The 20,961-nt window shown below is 35.3% G+C and overlaps 2 protein-coding genes across 11 annotated transcripts; one reads left to right on the forward strand and one right to left on the reverse strand.

Annotated features, from left to right (window-relative positions):
* Positions 1 to 4,870: 4,870 nt before the first annotated feature.
* LOC107818002 (uncharacterized) lies at positions 4,871 to 10,909 on the forward strand. 4 transcript variants are annotated; one of them, XM_016643907.2, is made up of 10 exons: positions 4,872 to 5,216; positions 6,224 to 6,286; positions 8,119 to 8,200; positions 8,355 to 8,426; positions 8,559 to 8,637; positions 8,747 to 8,792; positions 9,059 to 9,165; positions 9,370 to 9,439; positions 10,314 to 10,414; positions 10,492 to 10,909. In XM_016643907.2, the coding sequence occupies exons 1-9, from the start codon at positions 4,884 to 4,886 to the stop codon at positions 10,398 to 10,400; spliced, it is 939 nt and encodes a 312-aa protein (XP_016499393.1). In that variant the 5' UTR covers positions 4,872 to 4,883; the 3' UTR covers positions 10,401 to 10,414; positions 10,492 to 10,909. The 4 variants fall into 4 exon arrangements, 2 of the variants coding, with proteins under 2 accessions (XP_016499393.1, XP_016499392.1); XM_016643906.2 differs by having other exon boundaries at positions 4,874 to 5,216; positions 10,314 to 10,396; XR_001655326.2 differs by lacking the exon at positions 8,747 to 8,792 and having other exon boundaries at positions 4,871 to 5,216.
* Positions 10,910 to 11,110: 201 nt separating this feature from the next.
* Positions 11,111 to 16,830, reverse strand: LOC107818001 (inactive protein kinase SELMODRAFT_444075). 7 transcript variants are annotated; one of them, XM_016643901.2, is made up of 10 exons: positions 16,526 to 16,830; positions 15,226 to 15,516; positions 14,583 to 14,737; positions 14,400 to 14,494; positions 13,269 to 14,296; positions 12,697 to 12,857; positions 12,366 to 12,442; positions 12,151 to 12,298; positions 11,877 to 12,026; positions 11,111 to 11,553 (listed from the first exon to the last, which is right to left on the reverse strand). In XM_016643901.2, exons 2-10 carry the CDS (start codon positions 15,404 to 15,406, stop codon positions 11,473 to 11,475), a joined length of 2,076 nt encoding a protein of 691 aa, XP_016499387.2. In that variant the 5' UTR covers positions 15,407 to 15,516; positions 16,526 to 16,830; the 3' UTR covers positions 11,111 to 11,472. The 7 variants fall into 7 exon arrangements, with proteins under 7 accessions (XP_016499387.2, XP_016499389.2, XP_075112298.1 ...); XM_016643903.2 differs by having other exon boundaries at positions 15,226 to 15,519; positions 16,526 to 16,820; XM_075256197.1 differs by lacking the exon at positions 16,526 to 16,830 and adding an exon at positions 16,300 to 16,446.
* Positions 16,831 to 20,961: the final 4,131 nt, after the last annotated feature.

Genomic DNA, 20,961 nt, shown 5'->3' on the forward strand with positions numbered 1-20,961 from the left:
ATACCCTACTAACTTATAGCAAGTATCAATTGTGTGTCATTTTATCTTACAATAATCACAAAACAGATTTGTGTTCTTTCTAAACTTCACGTTTGAGTTGTTTGCTGACACAAAAGAGCTGCTCTCAATATTCATAGATCCACTTCCCAAAATTCCTCATTGTGTACCATATCCACTACTTAGCCTTTGACTTTCTTCCTGAACTATCATTGAATATGCTTGATCAAGCAAAGGTGTAGGCTGCATCATTAGTATTTGGCTCATTTGAGGAGCATACACGTCATTTAATCCTATTAAAAACTTCATAAGTTTCTGTTGACGAAGAAACTCAACAAATGTCTTAGACTTCTCACAGTCACATGGCTTAGGTATTATTGATTCAAACTCATCCCAAAGGACATTGAGGTTAGAAAAATAAACTGATACACTAAAAATGCCTTGTGTTAGGCAACTGATTTCCCTATTCATATGGTATACTTACTAGCATTAACTTAGTCAAAATGATCTTTAAATGCCTTCCAAACCTTCTGTGCATTTGAAGAGTACACAATTCCTTTTCTTGAGTTCCTTAGCCACAGAACTTTGAATCCACGAATGCACTATGGCATTACAGTGATCCCACTGCCGCAATTGGAAGACATTCTTCTCATACTGCTTTGTAGTGCAAGTTTCATCAACAAATTCAAGTTTATTTCTCACAAGGAGCAACATCTCCATAGATTGTCTCCATTCTAGGTAATTTTCACTTCCAATTAACAATTGAGGGACAAGTGACGTCCCTGGTGTGTTTGAGGGATGAGCATACAGCGGATCATTACAATCGATCTGTTAATTGTTTGCATGTAAAGATCCAGCTGTAATTTGAGGTGAATCAAGCGTCAGTTGAACAGAGGACTGACAGAAAAAATCAGATTTGGGGAAATCAAAGATGAAGAGAAGAAGAGATCAAATAGCAGGTAAAATAGGGGAAAAGCGTAGGAAATTGATTGGATGAAATACTTGTTGCTCAATCGCGAAGAACCGTGGCTCTGATACCATATTAAAATCTAGCCCTAGGTTCCGTCATTAGTGAGCTTGAGCAAGAGAAAGAGGCAGAGAAATGAGAAGCAATTTTGTGTTAGCTTCTTTCAACTGAAAATGAGATGCATCACCTATTTATCCTAACTAACACAATCGAGTTTGTGAAAGAGAAAATTAACAACTAACTTACTAACTAACCACCTTCTAGAAGCGTACTACATAAATATAGAAATGTACAAACTATTTACAACTCTAATTTCAACACGGACATGTCAGAATAAGCGAGGATAATCTCTCTCTCTCTCTCTCTCTCTCTCTCTCTCTCTATATATATATATATATATATATATATATATATATATATATATATATTAAAGCAAGAAAGTTACCATATATAATTGACATTATAGTTAAGCCAAGTGGCAAGCTAATAAATGTCAATAGTATATGGTGACTTTATTCTATATTTGACTATTTTAGTTAAAAACAAATAATATATATATATATTTGAATTAAAAGATAATTTTGAATTTATATATAAAGTTCTAAAATTCGAATTTAAATTAAAAATAAATTTTATCTTTTTTTATCATGTTATCATATGCAATCATGTTAGGAACTTTTGTTATTTTTTCTAATTATTTAAATACTATTTCGCCTCGAGCAAAAAAAAAATACTCCATATAACTATAAAACTCTTTCACATTTAAAATCCTATAAGTATAGTTCTTGAAACAATAGCTAGATTTGAATAATTCTTTTAAAATAAATTTAATATATAGGGTACACGTCTATGTTTATCTAAATAACAAAAAAGAGTTTACAAAACCAAATAAAAGTTTACTTACATATATAATAAAGTAAACATACATGCTGGAGAAAGAAACATTACAAAATCAGTCAACATTAAAAAACAGTTATTTCTTTTTTCTTCTTGAAGAATATTTGTTTGAATAGTCAATTTGCATAAATGGACATCAAACAAATAACAAAATTTTGGCTATACAATTGCTATCATTAATTTCAATTTAGCACATTCAAGGAATTGAAGGGTAGAAGTTGAAGCCCCTTCATTTAGCTGTAGTCAGGCCAATATTGCAAGGATATAATATTTTTTTCGTTGAAGAATATAGTTTTGAATCATTAAATTATGTGAAAGTTTTTTTTTTCAAACTCAACAAGAGAGAAATTGGTTTCTAATTGATAGTTTCTATAACAACTTTTAAGTGTAACAAAGAGTATATATAAAGAAAAAATTGGTATGACGTGATTTTTTTTTAAAATGTAAACAAATTATTTCGAAAAAACTCTTTACTTTTTTAATTTCAAAGATAATAAAAAGATAAGATATTTTTGAACATCAGTAGAGAGTTTTATAATTATTTATAATAGAAGTTATATCATGGATAAACTCAAAAAATTGAAATCTTATAGAATATTTACATAATATCCGGCCATATTTATTGTTTACTTTTTATAGCTAATATAAATAGATATATACCTATAAGTATAACACACGATTATACACATATTATATATGGATTATATATAAATTATATATCATTCAATTTTTTAATTTAAGTGGTCGGATGAGCACCTATTTAGGCTGATTAGATAAAGCCAACAAAAAAAATGAAACAATCTCAACCAAATCGTAAAAATATAATTAAAGTTCATATGTAGACAATATTTTATTAAAACTCATCCTTTTATAGTGAAATAAATTAATTTTTTGTAATAAAAAATATAATGACATAAAAAATAAGATAAAATAAAATAAATATTGAAAAAAAATGTCAGAAAGATCTAAAAGCGAGAAATAAAAGATGACAATAAATTTCTTCTTTTGTTTCATCTTTGTTGAATATAAAAAAATTGAAAGTTAATCTCATCGATTTCAAATATTTTTTTTCCAACTCAAATACATAGATTATAAGATAAAGATATCTTAGAATATTTTTTTAATTTACATTATATATCGTTTTTAAAAATCACTATTACTAACAAACTGATATGATATTCGAATTTGAATTGGAATGCAATTTGAGTAGTTTGCATTGAGGTTAAGCCAAGTATGGTATTAAAAAATAAACTACTTAACAATTTTAAGACAATATATGCAATGTTTTATAATAATAATCAACTAATTTAACATTTAATGATTCAAAGAACAAAATTTTTGTATATATAGGGTATTAAAAATTCAAATTCTGGGGCTAGAGATATCGATAAACCTAAAGTGGAGTCATACTAAAATAAATCCGGCCAAAAAATCATTTAAATTTTAGATAGCTGATTAAAGTAAATTTTAAACTAATGATAATATCTTCACTTGCAGCATTATAAAGATAATCATTATTATAATATATATAAAGTTTTAGAAATTGAAATTTCAAAATAGAAATATTTTTTGAAAGAGAAAATCATACCAAATAAGAGTTCAAATCGTAGTATAAGAGTCACGTCGTAATCAAAGAATCGTGTCAACCTTTGTGCTTTGCCATAAATATGAGTTATTATTTCACTTTGTGGTTATTTTTAGGTTCCAATGACACCTATGAGAATAATGCAAAAATAAAATTATCACTACGAGAATTGAGAAAATGTTAGTCTTTTTTCATGTAATGTTTCTTAATTAATATCTGACGATTATCTATAATTATTTAGAAGGTTTAAATGTTAAGATTATTTACATATAATTCAAATAACTCAGATATTTAACATGGTTAATGTCAAATATCAAAATGGAATAAAAACAATTCACTAACTAAAGAATTTATTATATTTTTAGATAACCAACTAAAATGAGTTTTGAATTAAGAATAATATTTTCAATTACATTATTATAAAAATAATTATTATTGAAAATAATGTTTTAGTAACTGAAATTTTAAGAAAGAAATATTTTTTAAGAGATATTAATAAAAATAGCACGGTATAGCCAGTTTTCGGACTAGTCATTCAAAAATATTCAGCGTTTAAAAATAGCCACTATTTTGCTACAACAGAGACCGGTCCAGCATAATATACTGGAGTTCGGTGCACCTGTGTTTGAACTCCAGCATATTATGCTGGACCGATATACTTTGCTGACTCCAGTATAATATACTGGAGACTGGAGCACCGGTGCTCCAAACTCCAGTATATTATACTGGACAATTATACTTGCTGGAACTCCAGTATATTATGCTGGAGTTCTAGTGTACTTATGCTGGAACTCCATCATATTATGCTGGAGTTCCAGCATACTTATCCTGGAACTCCAGTATAATATGCTGGAGTTCAAGCATACTTATGCTGGAACTCCAGTATAATATACTGGCGTATTTTCCGGATTTTGAATAGTGTTTTCGCTCAGATTTATCTTTATATGAAAAGTGGCTAAATTTCGATTACTTTTGAAACTGAGCTATTTTTGAACGACCAGTTATAAATCTGGCTATTTTTGAATTTCTCCTAAGATATAAACACACTAAATAAGAGTTCAAGTAGTAGTAAAAGAGTTAAATCTTATCCAAAGAGTCATTTATTGTCTCAACATTTGATTGTTTTACCATAAATATGAGTTATTATTTTGCTTCCTGACTATTTTTACGATTCAATGACACCGACAAGAATGGTATTAAAAAAGAAAAATAGGAGAAATGGTTAATTTTTTTATGTAGTTAATATCCAATGATTATCGATATTTACTGAGAAAGTGTAAATTTTAAGATTACTAAAATACAATCCAGATAACTTAAATATTTGACATGATTAATGTATACTAATAGCAGTTGTAATTCAAAACAGTGATTTCTTACTCATGCGATTATACATTTTCTTACTTGTGCCCGTGCTGAAGGAGTTGTACCTGCTATGAAATGCAGGTGAGTAAAGCGTATTTTACCGTGGTAAAAAAAAAAAAGAAGAATCTGAAAACTATAGACGATTGCAATTGCCAGTCGAAGGCCTTTCAATCATCTTCTCTACCGAAACCCGCCGCTGCCGCCGTGAAGATGGCTCACCCTCCGGCGTACGATCCTTACTACGTAACAGCACCAGTGTATGCGTACAGCAAGGAGCAGAACGATATAAAAACACTGTTCGTATCCGGACTTCCCGACGATGTTAAAGCTCGTGAAATTCACAATCTCTTCCGCCGCCGTCTTGGTTTTGAATCTTGTCAGCTTAAGTACACCGGTCGAGGGGATCAGGTATCCTCTCTCTCTCTCTCTCTCTCCTAACTTTCCGCCGAATTTAGATGCTAAGATATTATGAAGCCATTAAGTTCTCCGAGTAAGGAATTTTTGGTCCCCTATGTGAGTAATTGTGCTTAGTTGAAAGCTCAATCACCTGTCCGATTGTCTGCATTCAGCGTTAGTGTTCATTCACACTAGGTAACAACTTGCTTATAAGAAGTTGATTTTTTTAAACTGAAAACAGTAGAATTGGAATTGCAGCTGAAGCAGTTATTCACATGGCGCCGAGTGAAGTTTTATGAAGTTCAGAAACGTCTAGGATTAAATTTTTGAATTTTTGACAGGTTATTTGTTATTACTTAAATTTTGGAGACGGAAAGGTTTTTACTTGTTATTAGAAATAATTAAGGTTTCACTTCCTGAAACTGTACTGATTAGAAATAAAATAGGTACTTGTTATTAGAAATAATCATTCGTCTGCAAAGAATTTGATACGCAATGCAGACAGAAATAGGCAAAGGTCATTTTCACTTTAGCTTCTTCCACATACAAAAGAGACTCTTAGAAGGGGAAAGTAAATAGTTATTTGTTAGTTATTCTGAAGACAGCATGATCTATGTCTAAACTTTATTCTCTTCTGAAGCTTCCGGTTTGAAAATGAAGGAATTGGGAGTGAAAGACAAGATTTTTTTTCATCTATTGTAGTATCCATGCGCCAATCAAAGGTGGAGCTAAGTGGAGGCTAGGGGTTTCACTGAATCCCCTTCGCCATAAAATTATACTGTGCTAATAGGGCAGCAACGAATTAGTTATATATAAATTGTTGATTCTCTTGACATAAGGAAAGGTTCTTGTGTAGTGGTAATTGTAAAGGATGTTTGGAATTTGTTTGTCATGGTTTTAAATCCAAATGTGGCTGTTCTAGTATTTATTTGAGTCCCTTTGCATTCTTGGCTCCGTCACTGGCGCCAATCCGTTTAGATTTACAATTCTACTTCTAATCTTCTTCTCCCATTATGCAGGTTGTTGCTTTTGCTACTTTTATAGATCATCCATCAGCAATGGCAGCCATGCATTCCCTGAATGTGAGATATCTAATCTGAGTATGTCTAGTTATGTTCCACATGCTGTTTGGATTTTGAAAATTACATATAGCTGATTTCAAGACCACCTTATTCCAAGATCTTCTTATTCCATTCTTCTTGTTTTTCTGTTTAAAAGATAAAGGGTCTCAGAAACATTAAACTTATCCAACTATTCCCACCGAGACTTTGGCCTTATTATCTGGACTAGGGGTGGGCATCGGTCGGTTCGGTTCAGTTATGAATATTATCGGTTTAGCATACCGATTATCGGTTTACAAATTTGATAAACCGATAACCGAACCGATAAGATATCGGGTATCGGTTATCGGTTTACCCGATAAGATAACTAAATCTAGAGTTAAGCAAAAAAGAAAAGACAACTCGCCTGAGTTAAGTAAAAAAGAGAAGAATTCACATATAGCATACTAAAGACTTATGCTAGGAGTAACTAGTAAGGTCTATGAAGAATGAAGATGAAGCAACTGAAAAGTGGGGTTGAGAAAGAATAGGAGAGAATGAACTGAAGCCCTAGCATTTGTATATACTTAAGGATAAAGTCATAATTTTATTAATTGTTATTGGGTTATCGGTTAACCCATTAACAAAATTGGCAAATCGAAGCCCGAACCGATAACCCAATAGTAAAAAAATTCTAAACCGTTATCGAACCGTTAATCCAATAACCCGATACCGATAATCCAATAAAAACTTAACGGTTCGGGTTATCGGTTTTACCCGATATATGCCCAGCCCTAATCTGGACGTGTCAATTCATCGTTGATGATTTAATCTGGTGTAGTTTTGTTGTTCCTCTATTTCTAACACTATATGCGCACAGTGTAGATTAAGTGCAAAAGAGAGCAAAAAGTTTTCTTTTTTCTGCTAACCTTCTTTTAATTCTAATTTGAGTTTGTTACTACGTGTACTCTCTCTCTCTCACACACACAAAAAAAAAGAAGCACACAAACAAGAAGATGAGTGGAGGAGGTGGTGGTGGTTTTGTAAACCATACAAGCAGTAGAACTTTGACAGTCAATACCGGAGGTCATTCTATGCTTATTTTTGTTATCTTTTAGTCCGTAATACTCATCTTGAACAAAAGCTGTCAAATTAAAATAAAAACTGAAAACATTCTAATCTACATATTTGGTTGTTTTCTTTGCTTTAAAAATATGGAAATCATTAGACATGAAGATAGCTTTCTGATCGCATATTCATCTAACTTCAAAATTTAAAAACAGATTAATTATCTGGCTCCTCTAATATTTTTACATGAATGTAGCCATCATCCACAGTAACTAGTTTTGCTGATTCCTAATAAATAGCTACCTCTCTCTCTCTCTCTCACATACACATACACATACGCACACGCACACGCACAAAAAAAGCACACAAATAAGAAGATGAGTGGAGGAGGTGGTGGTGGTTTTGTAAACCATACAAGCAGTAGAACTTTGACAGTCAATACCGGAGGTCATTCTATGCTGTCCGTAATACTCATCTTGAACAAAAGCTGTCAAATTAAAATAAAAACTGAAAACATTCTAATCTACATATTTGGTTGTGTTCTTTGCTTTAAAAATATGGAAATCATTAGACATGAAAATTGCTTTCTGATCACATATTCATCTAACTTCAAAATTTAAAAACAGATTAATTATCTGGCTCCTCTAATATTTTTACATGAATGTAGCCATCACCACAGTAACTAGTTTTGCTGATTCCTAATAAATAGCTACCTATCTTGAGGCTCATTTGGACATTCAACTTTTGCTTTGCTATTAGTTTAGTCATTTTGTATCTTTCTGATCCTTTACCATTCCCATTTCCAGGGTGTAGAATTTGATCCTCAAACAGGATCGACTTTGCATATTGAACTGGCGAGATCAAACTCTAGAAGAGTACAAGTTCCAGGTATAAATTTATTGCAATTTTTAATATTCATTAGATATCCATAAACTCTTTGCATCCGATACCATGATATCCAATAAAATGGGAAATTTCTTTTCTAGTTCTTGTTTTCTTATGACTATTGCTTATATTAGCTCATTTAGATGGTTATTCTCAGGAAGAGGACCTTATGTAGTTATTGACAACAGAACCAAGTCCAAAAATGCCAAAGACACATCAAGCAATGAAGGTACTAGCCTTGGTCTTTGCTATATACTTCCAGTGCACACATTAAGATGCCAAAATACATCTGTATTTCGCATATATGTCCAATTTCTCTCAAGTGAGACTCATAACATGTTACCATTGTTTGCTTATTCAGGTGATACTGAATCAGATGATGCTTCCGAGCCTGACAATCCTGATTCTGGCACAAATGATGATCCTTCGGAAGAGAAAAGGTAAAAAATTCTTGATACTCAAACTAAATTTACTTATGAAGGCATGGTTATTTGAGGTCTGTTGCTTTAATGTGTCATGGAAGACTTTTTATTCTCTATTGTGAAACAGTGAGGAGAAAGTGGTAGAGTCTGACCATGCTTTGGCCCCGAAAAGTGTAAGCCTATATATTACCCTCTATCTGTAGCATGTGTTGTACGTTGGACTGTTACATATGCATTGCAAGCAGAGTAGATAAATCTCTGAAAGTGTGCCTTTCAAATTTTGAAAATCAGAATAAATATAATGCAAAAAAAAAAAAAAAAAAAAAAAACAGTATTCTGTACTTCCAAGCAAAAGTTTCGCTATATTTATGCAGCAAGTGCTCTTCAATTAATGCATGGACCAATGTGACTTTTAGCGTCTTTGGATTGGACATTATAGGAACAAAGTGAGAAGACAACAGATGGTGCACAACCATGTTCCACTCTGTTTATCGCCAATCTTGGTCCAAATTGCACTGAGGATGAACTTAAGCAAGTTATTTCTAAGTAAGTTCCTGCAATGGAGGGTGTTCTCTTTCTGTTCTTTCTTCACAACTCAGTGTTCATATGGCTAAAAAATTGGTTCTCTGTACCTAGCTGCAGAATGGCAATATTATACTTGAGACATATTTCTCTCTCATACGTACCATCTCTTGAAGTAACTTGCTAAAGGCTACCTATAATTGACAGTATATGTTGCTTTCCTGTCAGGTATCCTGGATTTAACACCCTCAAGGTGCGTGCAAGAGGCGGGATGCCTGTTGCTTTTGCTGATTTTCAGGTACTCCTCGCAGCTTCTTAGTGTGGCTACAGCAAAACTGTAAATTTTCTCTCAGGTCAAAGACTTAAAAGTGAAACTAATTTACCTAAATAAGAAGCTTATTTTCAGCTGTCGCATTTCGAATTTCTCAGAGACATGCTCATGTATTTGGAATTTTCAATCATTCTAAATCTCTACTGCAGTAATTCGGGAAAAAATCAGAGTTCCCTGTACATACATTACTAACCGCAAAGGGTTTTTACCATAACCATGTTCCCAACAGTTATGGAGGGCATATCAATGTGTTGGAGCATGGGGCACGTGGACTCATGCTCCTCTCTCTATACTATGTATAATATTTCTTAAAAATTTCTTAAATGTAACATGTGTGCACCCAAGCTCAAAGAGTTTTATGATTATCGAGTGCTCCTTTACAAGTAAAGTTAGAGGTTCAAATCTTAATTGGTAGGAACCTAAGCATGTCTAGTGTCCCCTCTTGTGTTTTAATTAAGTATTTTTTCTTTTCTTTCTTGTTTTATTTGGTTTATCCCTTCAAAATCCCAAAATCCAACACATTGAAATCCTTGATCTCCCTTTATCATCACAAAATTTAATATAATTAAAACTAATAACAGTGGATGATGCAGCATGGTTTAATGATTCCAACATTTTTGGTCTGTAGTATTAAGTATATACGTTAAAAACTACTAAAATTGCAAGAAAAAAGTTAATTTTATCCTATAAATTCTAAATGGTATTGGAATTATGGTAAGAACCTAACGGTTGGATCCGTCAAATATAAATTTCAGATTCACCTCTTTGTAATAGTGTACTCATTTTCTTGGAATTCTGAATTCGCCTCTACAATTATGTATTTATGTATTTTACCTTTTAGGGAATTGACCAAGCAACTGAAGTGCTGAATGCTCTTCAAGGATGCACATTACCATCTTCTGATCGGGGTGGCATGCACATAGAGTAATCTTCTCAGTCCTGGTCATGCTCTGCGTGTATATTCTGAGGTTTACATTCTTGTTGTGCTTTTGCTGATATTTTCCTCCTTTCCTATTCAGGTACGCGAGATCCAAAATGAGAAAGCCCTAGATGCCTTCTTATGGTAAACAAGCATTTCAATGGTTACTGACTTAACTGACTACTCTTTTGTGGACTAGCAGTTGCATGCCTTTTGTATTGGCTTTGAGGGCAGAAATGTGAATCGAAGATTTTTGCAGACTTAACTGCCTTGACATATGTTTGTGTTATTTTAGATTTTAGCTATGGATTATTGAACAGGACCGTATAGTTTTTCTAGCAGTATTCTGAGGTTTCTGATTAGTACAAAATGACAACAGGGCATAGGTTATTCAATCTTCTTCCCTGACTGTGGGGGTTGAGAGAACTATAGAATTCTTAACATTTCGTGCATTTTCCTTGTAAGAAATTCACCAATTAATTGTTCTTTCAAGAAACAAATCACATTACTTTGGCATACATAGTATCATCTTTTGGGTTTTCAATTGTGGTTGAGTCGGAGTATAATTGTATCTCTTTTGTTATCTTATTAACAGGAGAAGGAACGAAACAATATAAATGTGTAGGCAAGCTGGCAACAAAGATTGCGACACTAGATTCTTTTTTGCCCATGAAAATAGAGCTCTTTTCTTTGAGCTACACGAATAAACAACTTGGGTATTGAGTACAATGACCAGTTTTTCATTAAATCCTAAAATAGAAAATATGTAGACAGGCCAGCAAATATAAAAACATATAACTATTACGCCTACCTTCTATACAAGATATTTCAAAAAACATGGCTTTCGACAAAAATGCCTGGCTAATAGACCTGATAAACCAGCATATGTATCTTAGTGTTAATATAAAGCAATTTACAGATGGTCCTAATATGCTTTCCTGGATGGATCCCTATCCCAAATATTGGAGGGGCTCCTTTTGTCAAAAGAGAGCTTAGCACTAAAGCCCTCTAATCCATCATTTAACAAGGAACCACTGAACCTTTGGTACTGTTGCAGCGAATCTGACAAAATTCTTCCACTTTAATTTCCAACATCATAAGCAGGTGTTGCTGACAGTTTACCAGATTCCACGATGAGGTCGCCTTCAAGTATCCGCAGTACCTTCACCACAACATCCAAAGAAACGTGAGAATTCCCCAATATACATGGCAAAATATCAAAGCACGAAGATGCAACGGGCAACAAGATTTGGATCCAAGACTTCACTTGATGAGTTCAGCCTTAAGGTTCTTGGAACTTAACTTGCTTCATATATGAAATTATGGGTCCAGAAGTCAATTCTTTTGAAATTTTAGTGATTTTCCACATGAAAATATATGTTGTGTCAAAAATGCTTGTTAAGTTAAACTTGTTGGTTGCATGCTATATCTGCCATTGCATGCATTCATGTTTGTGAAAAATGAAAACACAAGTTGTACCATTACCTGAGACATGCGAGGTCTGGCCTGAGGATCCCGTCGTATGCACAAAGATGCAGCATGCAACATGCAGTATATTTCATGTTCGGAGTAGCAGTTCTCTAGCCGGGGATCTATTAGCTCATCAACTGCACATTCTTCCAATAATGGACGCGCCTAACACAAATTAATTACAATATCAGCTACACATGAAAGGGGAGGACGCTCTCCTTTATCTCCAAATACATATTTCCTCATGTCAGCAGAAAAATGGCTGCAATTAAGATAACTAAATATATACCCATTCTGTGAGACATTGCTGGCCCTTAGGCCTGGTAAGATCCACCGCCTTGCGTCCTGTAACAAGCTCCACCAGTACCACTCCAAATGAGTAAACATCAGCTTTTTCTGTAATCTGGCCACTTTGAGCATACTCCGGCGCCAAGTACCTAAATTCCACAAATTAGCCGATTGATTCATGACATCAAAACAAACCAAACAACTTTCGAGGCCTACCCAAATGTTCCAATTACTCTCGTCTCAACACCTGTGTCACCATCAGGTTGCCACCTAGCTAAACCAAAGTCTCCAACCTGGAAAAGGAAGAGCGAATAAGAAAATGTAATTTGTGCTCAACCGAGATGTGTAGTTGAAATAGTCCAGTATGCAATGATATTTGGAGACTAATAGTATAATCAAATATAATAGAGACTTCATCACATACTTTTCTATTAGTATCAACTTTTTTCCAATGAGTATTCTAATCAGTGCCTTGACAATGCATAAAATGTATACTCATGAGTAATGTGTATCATTAAACTTTTGAGGAGAAAAGAGATTTCCATACTAGTGGTTCGAAGTCATGGGTTATGAGAATGTTGTTGGGTCTCATATCTCGGTGGACAATGCAGCCCACTCTGCATTCTTCATGAAGATAACGTAAACCTCGGGCAGCACCGACAGCAATCTTTTGACGAGCAGACCATTCCAAAGGATCTCTAGTACGACCTGTGAAAACCAGAAAGTAATTTAAATATTAAATAGACAAAAGAATCAACCTTGAAGATGAAGGAACATATCACCAAAACCTCTTCATAAACTTTTTCCATATAAATTTTATTAAGTGCAACTTTATTTCATACGAGATCAACTTAGATTCAGAAAGTGAAAAAGAAAAATCTACCAATTTTGAAATGCTCTGAACATCTAAAAAACATAACTTTGCTGTCAATTAAAATTTGCAAGGTAATCAAATTTGAGAAGCGATGCAAATACATCTTCACCTTGTTTAATTACAAATTAGTAAAGCAAGAAAGTAAGCTAGAAACTAGATAGAGGTCTATTTACTGATTAAAGAAAATATTGTCACATTCATCGGAGCTGTCAAGGACAGAAGCAAAAAATGTGAGTATCACATACCATATAGATGAGAATCTAAAGATCCATTGCATATATATTCGTATACGAGCAGTCTTCTGCTGTCCTCGATACAGAATCCTATCAACATTACAACATTTCGGTGCTGAGCACAACTGAGCACTTCCACTTCCGAGCAAAACTCTTGATCCCCTTGAGAACTTGCCAATTTGTGTTGCTTAACAGCAACAACCTGACCATCCGGAAGGACTCCTCTATGAACAGATCCGTATCCTCCCTCAGCCAAAAAATTGGCTTGAGAAAATCCTCCTGTTGCAAGCTCCAGTTCAGCGTAAGCGAACCACCTAGGAGGTTTTCCGAATACAGGCGCCTTGTGTTGACAAATTGAGCACAAGGGAGGAGGGCCAAGAGGTGCACTTCTAGATAGCGAAACTGCTTCTCTCACATTACCACTGTACTCCAAATCAGATCTGCAACTCGGGGATCCAAAATCACCTTCATCATCAAGCTTACTAAACTTCCGCAGCAATGCCTTATTTGTGGAATCTTGTGGCCTGTCATGAGTTCTCAACGAGCTCTTCCCTTTGATTTGCGAGAGTTCAGAATGTGAAGTGATCATATCCACCATCCATGGTTGGAACCTTAAACTTGATGACGCAGATAAATTTTCACTCTCACTCTCTGAACTCGATTCATCTACATCTTGATCTTCCTTAGCAGCCGACAAATCTGCTTTCTTCATATCCCTATTTACTTCAGCGACAAAAAATGGTGAAGTTCCAGGATCAGAGCTTGAAACGGATGAAGTACCAGCTTCAGTTGTACTGAACATCTCTGGGCTACTTGTTGGAGTTACTAGTGGACCTCGAGAGGAATCCAACGAATCCTTTTTGTTCGATTCTTTTCCACATGTTTGAGTTTGCTCAGAAGATAACGTGCCTATCACATCAGGTTCCTTTTTAGGTGAGCCAACTAAATTTAAGCGGAGAACTTTTGGTTGAGATCGCTTCATGACTACAATATTGCACTGCAACTCTTCCATACAGCGTTTCTTCTCGTGCTTGAGATGTCTAGAGAAATTCAGACAATAATAAGCAAGCAAATTTAATAAAGCTTGAAAATATAACATCACTGTAACAAGGCATCAGACTCTAAAAACTTGCTAAACATTACTTGTCCAAAACGACCCAACTAGCTTGAGTCTTCTTTGCCTCTGCAGCCACAGCTCCATGTGGTGAACCAGAAACAATTTTAATCTTGACATTTATCTGGAGGAAAACAGGAAGAACCAAATGTTTAGTACCAAATGTTGTAATGATGTCTCAACAGTGGAGATAAAGAATTTGTATGCCTTGCCTTGTTGGGATCATAAACATCATGGAGCTGAAGGATCATCTGGGAGCAATAATCTGTTATGTCGGATTTGTGCTCGGAACTACTTCCAGAGTGCAACTTCCAGTGGCCACTGGCACAATCTCCAGCAAACCTAGGGAAACCCCATAGCTTCCTACCTACAAAATATTGCAAAACTCTTACAAAAAGGTACTTTTCACAAGACATTTTTTTGTGCTAGCACAAAAACATCATCAAATGAAAACAACAATATAACAAGTGGACAAAGTTAATAAATGAAAAACCCCATCAGAAAGCAGTAAAGCAAAAACATGAAACAGAATAAGTATCAATGAAATAATTAGTATTGCGTGAAGTAATTCCCACTCTTAGAATTGCCAGTGGAAGCTTATCTATGAAAATTTTCAGGAAAAGAGAATACATTGGTGATACCCTTAAAAAATTTAAGGTTCACTCAAACAAGAATACCATAATGTCAACGATAAGCGAGCAGAAACAATTAACAAGCCAAAAAGTCTCTCGTATAACAGAAGTACTAACCAACAATTCAACTAGCAATTACAGAAGTAAGCAGCTAGAGAATTGCAAGCTGCACTGAATGATAATTTTTAGGACACCATAAAAGAACAAAGAAAATAGAAATTACCAGAGCTTTGTGAAGGTACAACCACAAGAAGCGTAATGCAATCCCCAGGCTGAACAACATGAGTCAAAGCCCACACAAGAGCTGTTTTGGGTATTTCCTTAGAAGCCTTAACAGCCACCATCATTTTCTCAGCAGCATCACAACTCATATCCTGTTTTCCTTTCTTCATCTCTTTACTCATCACAACACTATAGTGGTTCTTTTTTTAACTTTGTACTCAAATCAACAGAGACATGACACTATTTCTCTTTACCAAGATACCGGATCTTAGAACCCACATGGAATTCATGTCTGCTACAAACAATAAGAAGAAAACAATATAAGCATTCATTATTGTACTAAACTGACCCACCAAAAAGTTGTGACCTTTATGCATATACACACCAAAATAGCCCCTATTCTATCACAGTGTTTCTTAACCCTATAGGCCTTGTCAATTTCTCAAGAAACTTTAGCTAAAAGAAAGAAGATTCACCCTTCTTTTTTTCCAAATTTAGAAGCAAAAATAACTCAAAAGTGTATAAACACCAAAACTTGAACACATGATTTTTCTGCAAAAATACAATGCAAAGGACAGAGATATTGTCCCACAAACACTACAGTCAAAAGGGTTACCAAATAAAGTGTTCTTTTATATGCTGCTTTTTCAGATCACAAGAGTCAAAAATTTGTGCTAAAAGCCTCAGCTGAAAGAAATGAGCTGTTTCCCCTGATGAGGAGAACTATTGAAACGCTGACCCTATTTTTCCCCTTTATGTTTAAAAATGGAATACAACAACGCAAGAAAACCGTGGAATTCAGAATCTAATAATGGAATAGGAACAGTACTTGTAACAGTTTTCCTCTGCCACTTAATATCACAAAATGCAAAAGCATCCCAAATGTCCAAAATGCTAAAAGACGACGACCCAAAATCGTTGAAATGACACAAGAGTTGAAGTTTTCAGTGACCTGTAGCTGATAATAAAAGTGAAGCAAAAACCCAAAAGCACTCAGATCGTAGAATGAACCTCCCCCAACCTACAAAATCCCAATATCAATACAAAAAAGTCGAGAGCAGTAAACGAACAGTACTTTTACGGATAGTTCATCAATTGATTTTGGGGCCAAAGGATATTGATGTTGAAGATACAATGTGATGGGTCTTAGCTGTCTGTAATGTATACATACATATATCTTTGTCACTCATTAAATTTTTTGCTGTGTTTTCAACATCAAAAAACAGCTAAAAAACACAACATTCTGCCCAAAACTGAAACTATGTAACAAAAATTCGACTCAAGAAAATAATAATAATGACCTGAAAGAGCTGAATCGGAGAAACTGGACAATGAATGAAAGGGATTTTTCAAAGTTGACCCACACCCTTAAATCAATAACTTCTGCTAATGAATGAATGAGCTGTGCTTTTCCAATATCAATGTGTTTTTTTTCAGCAGTGATTCTGTTTAACAGTCTCTTTTAGGCTTTAGAAACATTGTTTTTTACACAGAAATATAGATACCAAGAAATGATCAGGTAAAGAAGACAGCTAATATCTTTACTCTCTCTCTCTCTCTGGTAGCTCTTTCTTCTTTTATGTTAAAGTTTTTCTGCAGATTTTTTACTGTGTCGAACACAATCAATTCAAATATTCAATTGTGCTCAGAGATTTTTTTATTCACGAAAATGCCCTCGTTTCTTTCTAAAAATGTCGACTTTGACCTTACATTTTCGAAGTTTTTCTTTTTTTCCTTTTTACTTATGATAAACAATTGTTTTATTTTTATTAATAAGTTAATTTACTTGCATTGATTTCAGAGATGTGCATAGAGAAAGTAGTAAACGCATTATGAAAATTTAATTTACTGATATAGAGTCACGTTTTTTGTTGTGTGCTTCTTGCAATTTTTTTAATTATTTAAGTTTTTGAAATTTTAAACATAAAGTGTTCGCTTGAAATCACTTTATTGTAGTTCGTCAAATCAATTATGATTACTTTGTTAAAGTAATGAAGTGAAACATTTTTTTAATACAGAATCAATTGGAGTACAATAAAATATCCTCGTTCCATATAATTCCCTTCCTTTGCAAGCCAACCAAGAAAAAACATATGTTATAGAATATATAGCAAATAAGTTATTGCAAACATTTGCATACAACAACAAACATAACTAGCATATTCTCATATAATTGGGTCTAGAAATGATAGTGTGTATGCATACCTTGCTCTTACCTTGTGGAGGTAGAGACATTGTTTCCAATAGACACTTGATACTACAATAATAACAAAACAAAAAAAAGCAGGTATTCAAAGAAACTTAATACCAACCAAATGTGAGAGTACGTACTAATACTACCGATACGAATAATCTAGACTACCTAACCTACTATCATAATCCTCGACCTCCACACCTTCCTATCAAGGGTCATGTCATCGATCAGCTATAGTTGCGACATGTCACGCCTAATCACCTCACCCCAACTCTTCTTCGGCATACTTCTACCTCTAATAAGGCCCTTCAATGTCAACCTCTCACACCTCCTTACCGTGGCATTTGTGCTTCTCCTCCTCACATGTCCAAACCATATAAGTCGTGCTTCCCGCATCTTCTCCTTAATAGGGGCCACACCCACTTTATCCTGAATAACTTCATTTCTAATCATATCTAACCTGGTGTGCCTGTTCATCTATCTCAATATCCTCATTTCTGCTACCTTCATCTTCTAGATGTGGGAGCTCTTGACTGGCCAACACTCAACCTCATACAATATAGCCGATCTGACCACCGCTCTATAAAACATACCTTTAAGTTTTGGTAGTACCTTCTTGTCTGTGATGACTCTAAAGGTCTTCACTTGTTTTAGAAATACATTCTACATTCCGAGGCCTTAAAAACCTCTTTCGGCATCACCTTGATTTGCGTGCACAGTCCGGACGCGTAGCTGGAAAGCCATTATGTGAAAATCTGTGAAAAATGATGAATTTTGACTTTAAAATGGATTTAAGTTGACTTCGACCAATATTTTGGGTAAACGGACCTGAACATAGGAAAATATGGGACTTAGGCGTATGCCCGGAATCGAATTCAGAGGTTCCAAGCCCGAGAAATGAATTTTTAAAGAAAATTATTTTCAGGAATTATTTATGAGTTTTGGAAATGAAACGTGTTCAAAACTTGATGGTATTATGCCCGTATTTTGGTTCTGGAGCCCGGTACAGGTCTTATATGTGATTTAAGATGAGTCTGTTAAATTTGGTAAGAAACGGAAGTCGCTTGAGGTGATTCGGACCCGTAGTTGTGAAAATTGATACTTTGAAAGTTTTGAGATTTTTCTTGGATTTCTATGCTAAATTCGTTGTTTAAGAGGTTATTTTGGCGATTTGATCGCACGGATAAGTTCATATGATATTTTTGAGTTAGTATGCATGTTTGGTTTGGAGACCTGAGGGCTCGGGTGAGTTCCGGATGAGTTTCGGAAGGTTTTGAACTTGGGAAAAAATTGCAGGTTTTTGTTGTCTCAGTGCACAGAGGTTTTGTTCTTCGTGTTCGCGTGGTTCCACTTGCGAACGCGTAAGGCAATTTTCTCACGTGCCAGTTTACTCTTCGCGAACGCGGAGCTTGGGACATGAGCGCGAGGCTATGGGGGGAGTACCTTTCGCGAACGCGTCCAGGCACTCGCGAACGCGTAAGGCTAATGGCCTTGGCGGAGGGGTTCACATTTGTTCTACGCGAACGCGACCATCTGACCGCGAACGCGAAGGCTCTAGGAGCTGAAGCTCCGCGAACGCGAGCCAACGAACGCGAACATGAAGATCAGCTAGGCCTGACCCATCGCGAATGCGATAGGCCTATCGCGAACGCGATAAAGTCCTGCCCAGTGATTTTCAAAAAGTAACAGAACACTTGGGATTAAACCAAAATTTCATAACTTCTTCTTCCAAACTCCAAATTGGGCGATTTTTGAAAGAGAAATTCACCACAAATCCATAGGTATGTAATCTCAGACTCATTTTCTTCAATTTTCATTAACACCCATTAGATTTCTAGGCCTAAATCATGTTCTTAAATGTAGAAAATTAGGGATTTGGGTAGAGTTAGAGCTTTTTGTATAATTGGGATTTAGACCTCGTTTTAGGGTCGGATTTTGGAACTAATTACATATTCGGGCTCGTGGGTGAATGGTGATCGGATTTTGGTCCGAACCTCGTATTTTGACCAAGCAGGCCCGGTGTCAATTTTTGACTTTTTGGGAAGAACGATAAGAAATCTATAATTAAGCATTGGAATTGTATTGTTTAGCGTTTATTGATGTTATTAAGTTGATTATGTCTAGATACAACCGATTTGGAACCAAATTCAAAAGAAAAAGCGGTGTTTGAGGTTTGAGTTGGCTGTAAAAGTTCGAGGTAAGTGTTTGGTCTAACCTTAACTTGAGGGATAGGAGTCGGGTCTTATTTGCTACGTGTTATTTGTGGAGTACGACGTATAGGTATGGTGACGAGTATCTATACGTTGGTGTCAAGCATGCCGTGAGTCTTGTATTGTAATTGTTATGACTCTGTTGTGGTTTATTGAGCTTCAAATGAGGATTTTCATAATTGTTCCCCAACCGGGATGTTGTTATCATTATTGTTCCCTTGTCGGGATGTTATTATCATTATTGTTCTCTTGTCGAGATGTAATTGTCATATTATTATTTCATTGCCGGGATGTTTGTTTTGATATTATTATTCCCTTTTCGGGACCCTTTTGATTGGTGTTGATAAGAGAAATGGGAGCGGGTTGCACGCCTGCAACGGTAATATATGAAATGGGAGTGGGTTGCGCGCCTGCAACGGTAATATGTGAAATGGGAACGGGTTGCGCGCCTGCAACGGTAATATGTGAAATGGGCGCGGGTTGCACGCCTGCAACGGTAATATGTGAAATGGGAGCGGGTTGCACGCTTGCAACGGTATCATATGAAATGAGAGCGGGTTGCACGCCTGCAACGGTATTATATGTGTACATGTTTCTTCTATTTCCTTATTTTTGTTGGTGATTGATTTATGGCATTCCTTATGTTCCTCTATTGTCGTTCTGTTGTTACCTGTTACTCCCCGCAGCATGTTTCCCCTGCCCAATTTTAATTGTAATTATCTGCTTCTATTTTTCGCTGTATATGATTTAACTGCACAAGTTTATTTGGTAGTCTGGTCCTAGCCTCGTCACTATTTCGCCGAGGTTAGGTTAGGCACTTACCAGCACATGGGGTCGGTTGTGTTGATACTACACTCTACACTGTGTGCAGATACTGGTACCGGAGCGTTTGGACCGTAGTGAGGTTGTTGCCTTCCGTCCAACAAGCGATCCGAGGTAGTCATGCAGACGTCCGCGGGCCTTGGCGTCTCCTCTTATCCTTTTTCTTGCTGTTTTTATCTATTCAGAGACAAACTTTGTATTTCATTCAGATCTTGTTTATAGTATTCTTAGACAGTCTATGAAACTGTGACTCCAGTTCTGGGCAGTCTTATTTAAATAGTTGTATTGGATACGCTTAGTAGTTTTATTGTTTAATGTTTTACTTCCGCTGATTGTAAATTCCGATGTCTACACGTTATTGTTTCATAACTGTTAAAGGATATAAAAATGGGTAAAAAAGGTAATTTGTTCAAACAATCGGCTTGTCTAGCCCACATTAGTAGGTGCCATCACAACTCCCCGAGGGCGGAAAATCCGGATCGTGATATTGTCACACAAAATACCAGAAGCA

This window comes from Nicotiana tabacum, chromosome 6, assembly GCF_000715075.1.
Source record: "Nicotiana tabacum cultivar K326 chromosome 6, ASM71507v2, whole genome shotgun sequence".
Classification (NCBI taxonomy): domain Eukaryota; kingdom Viridiplantae; phylum Streptophyta; class Magnoliopsida; order Solanales; family Solanaceae; genus Nicotiana; species Nicotiana tabacum.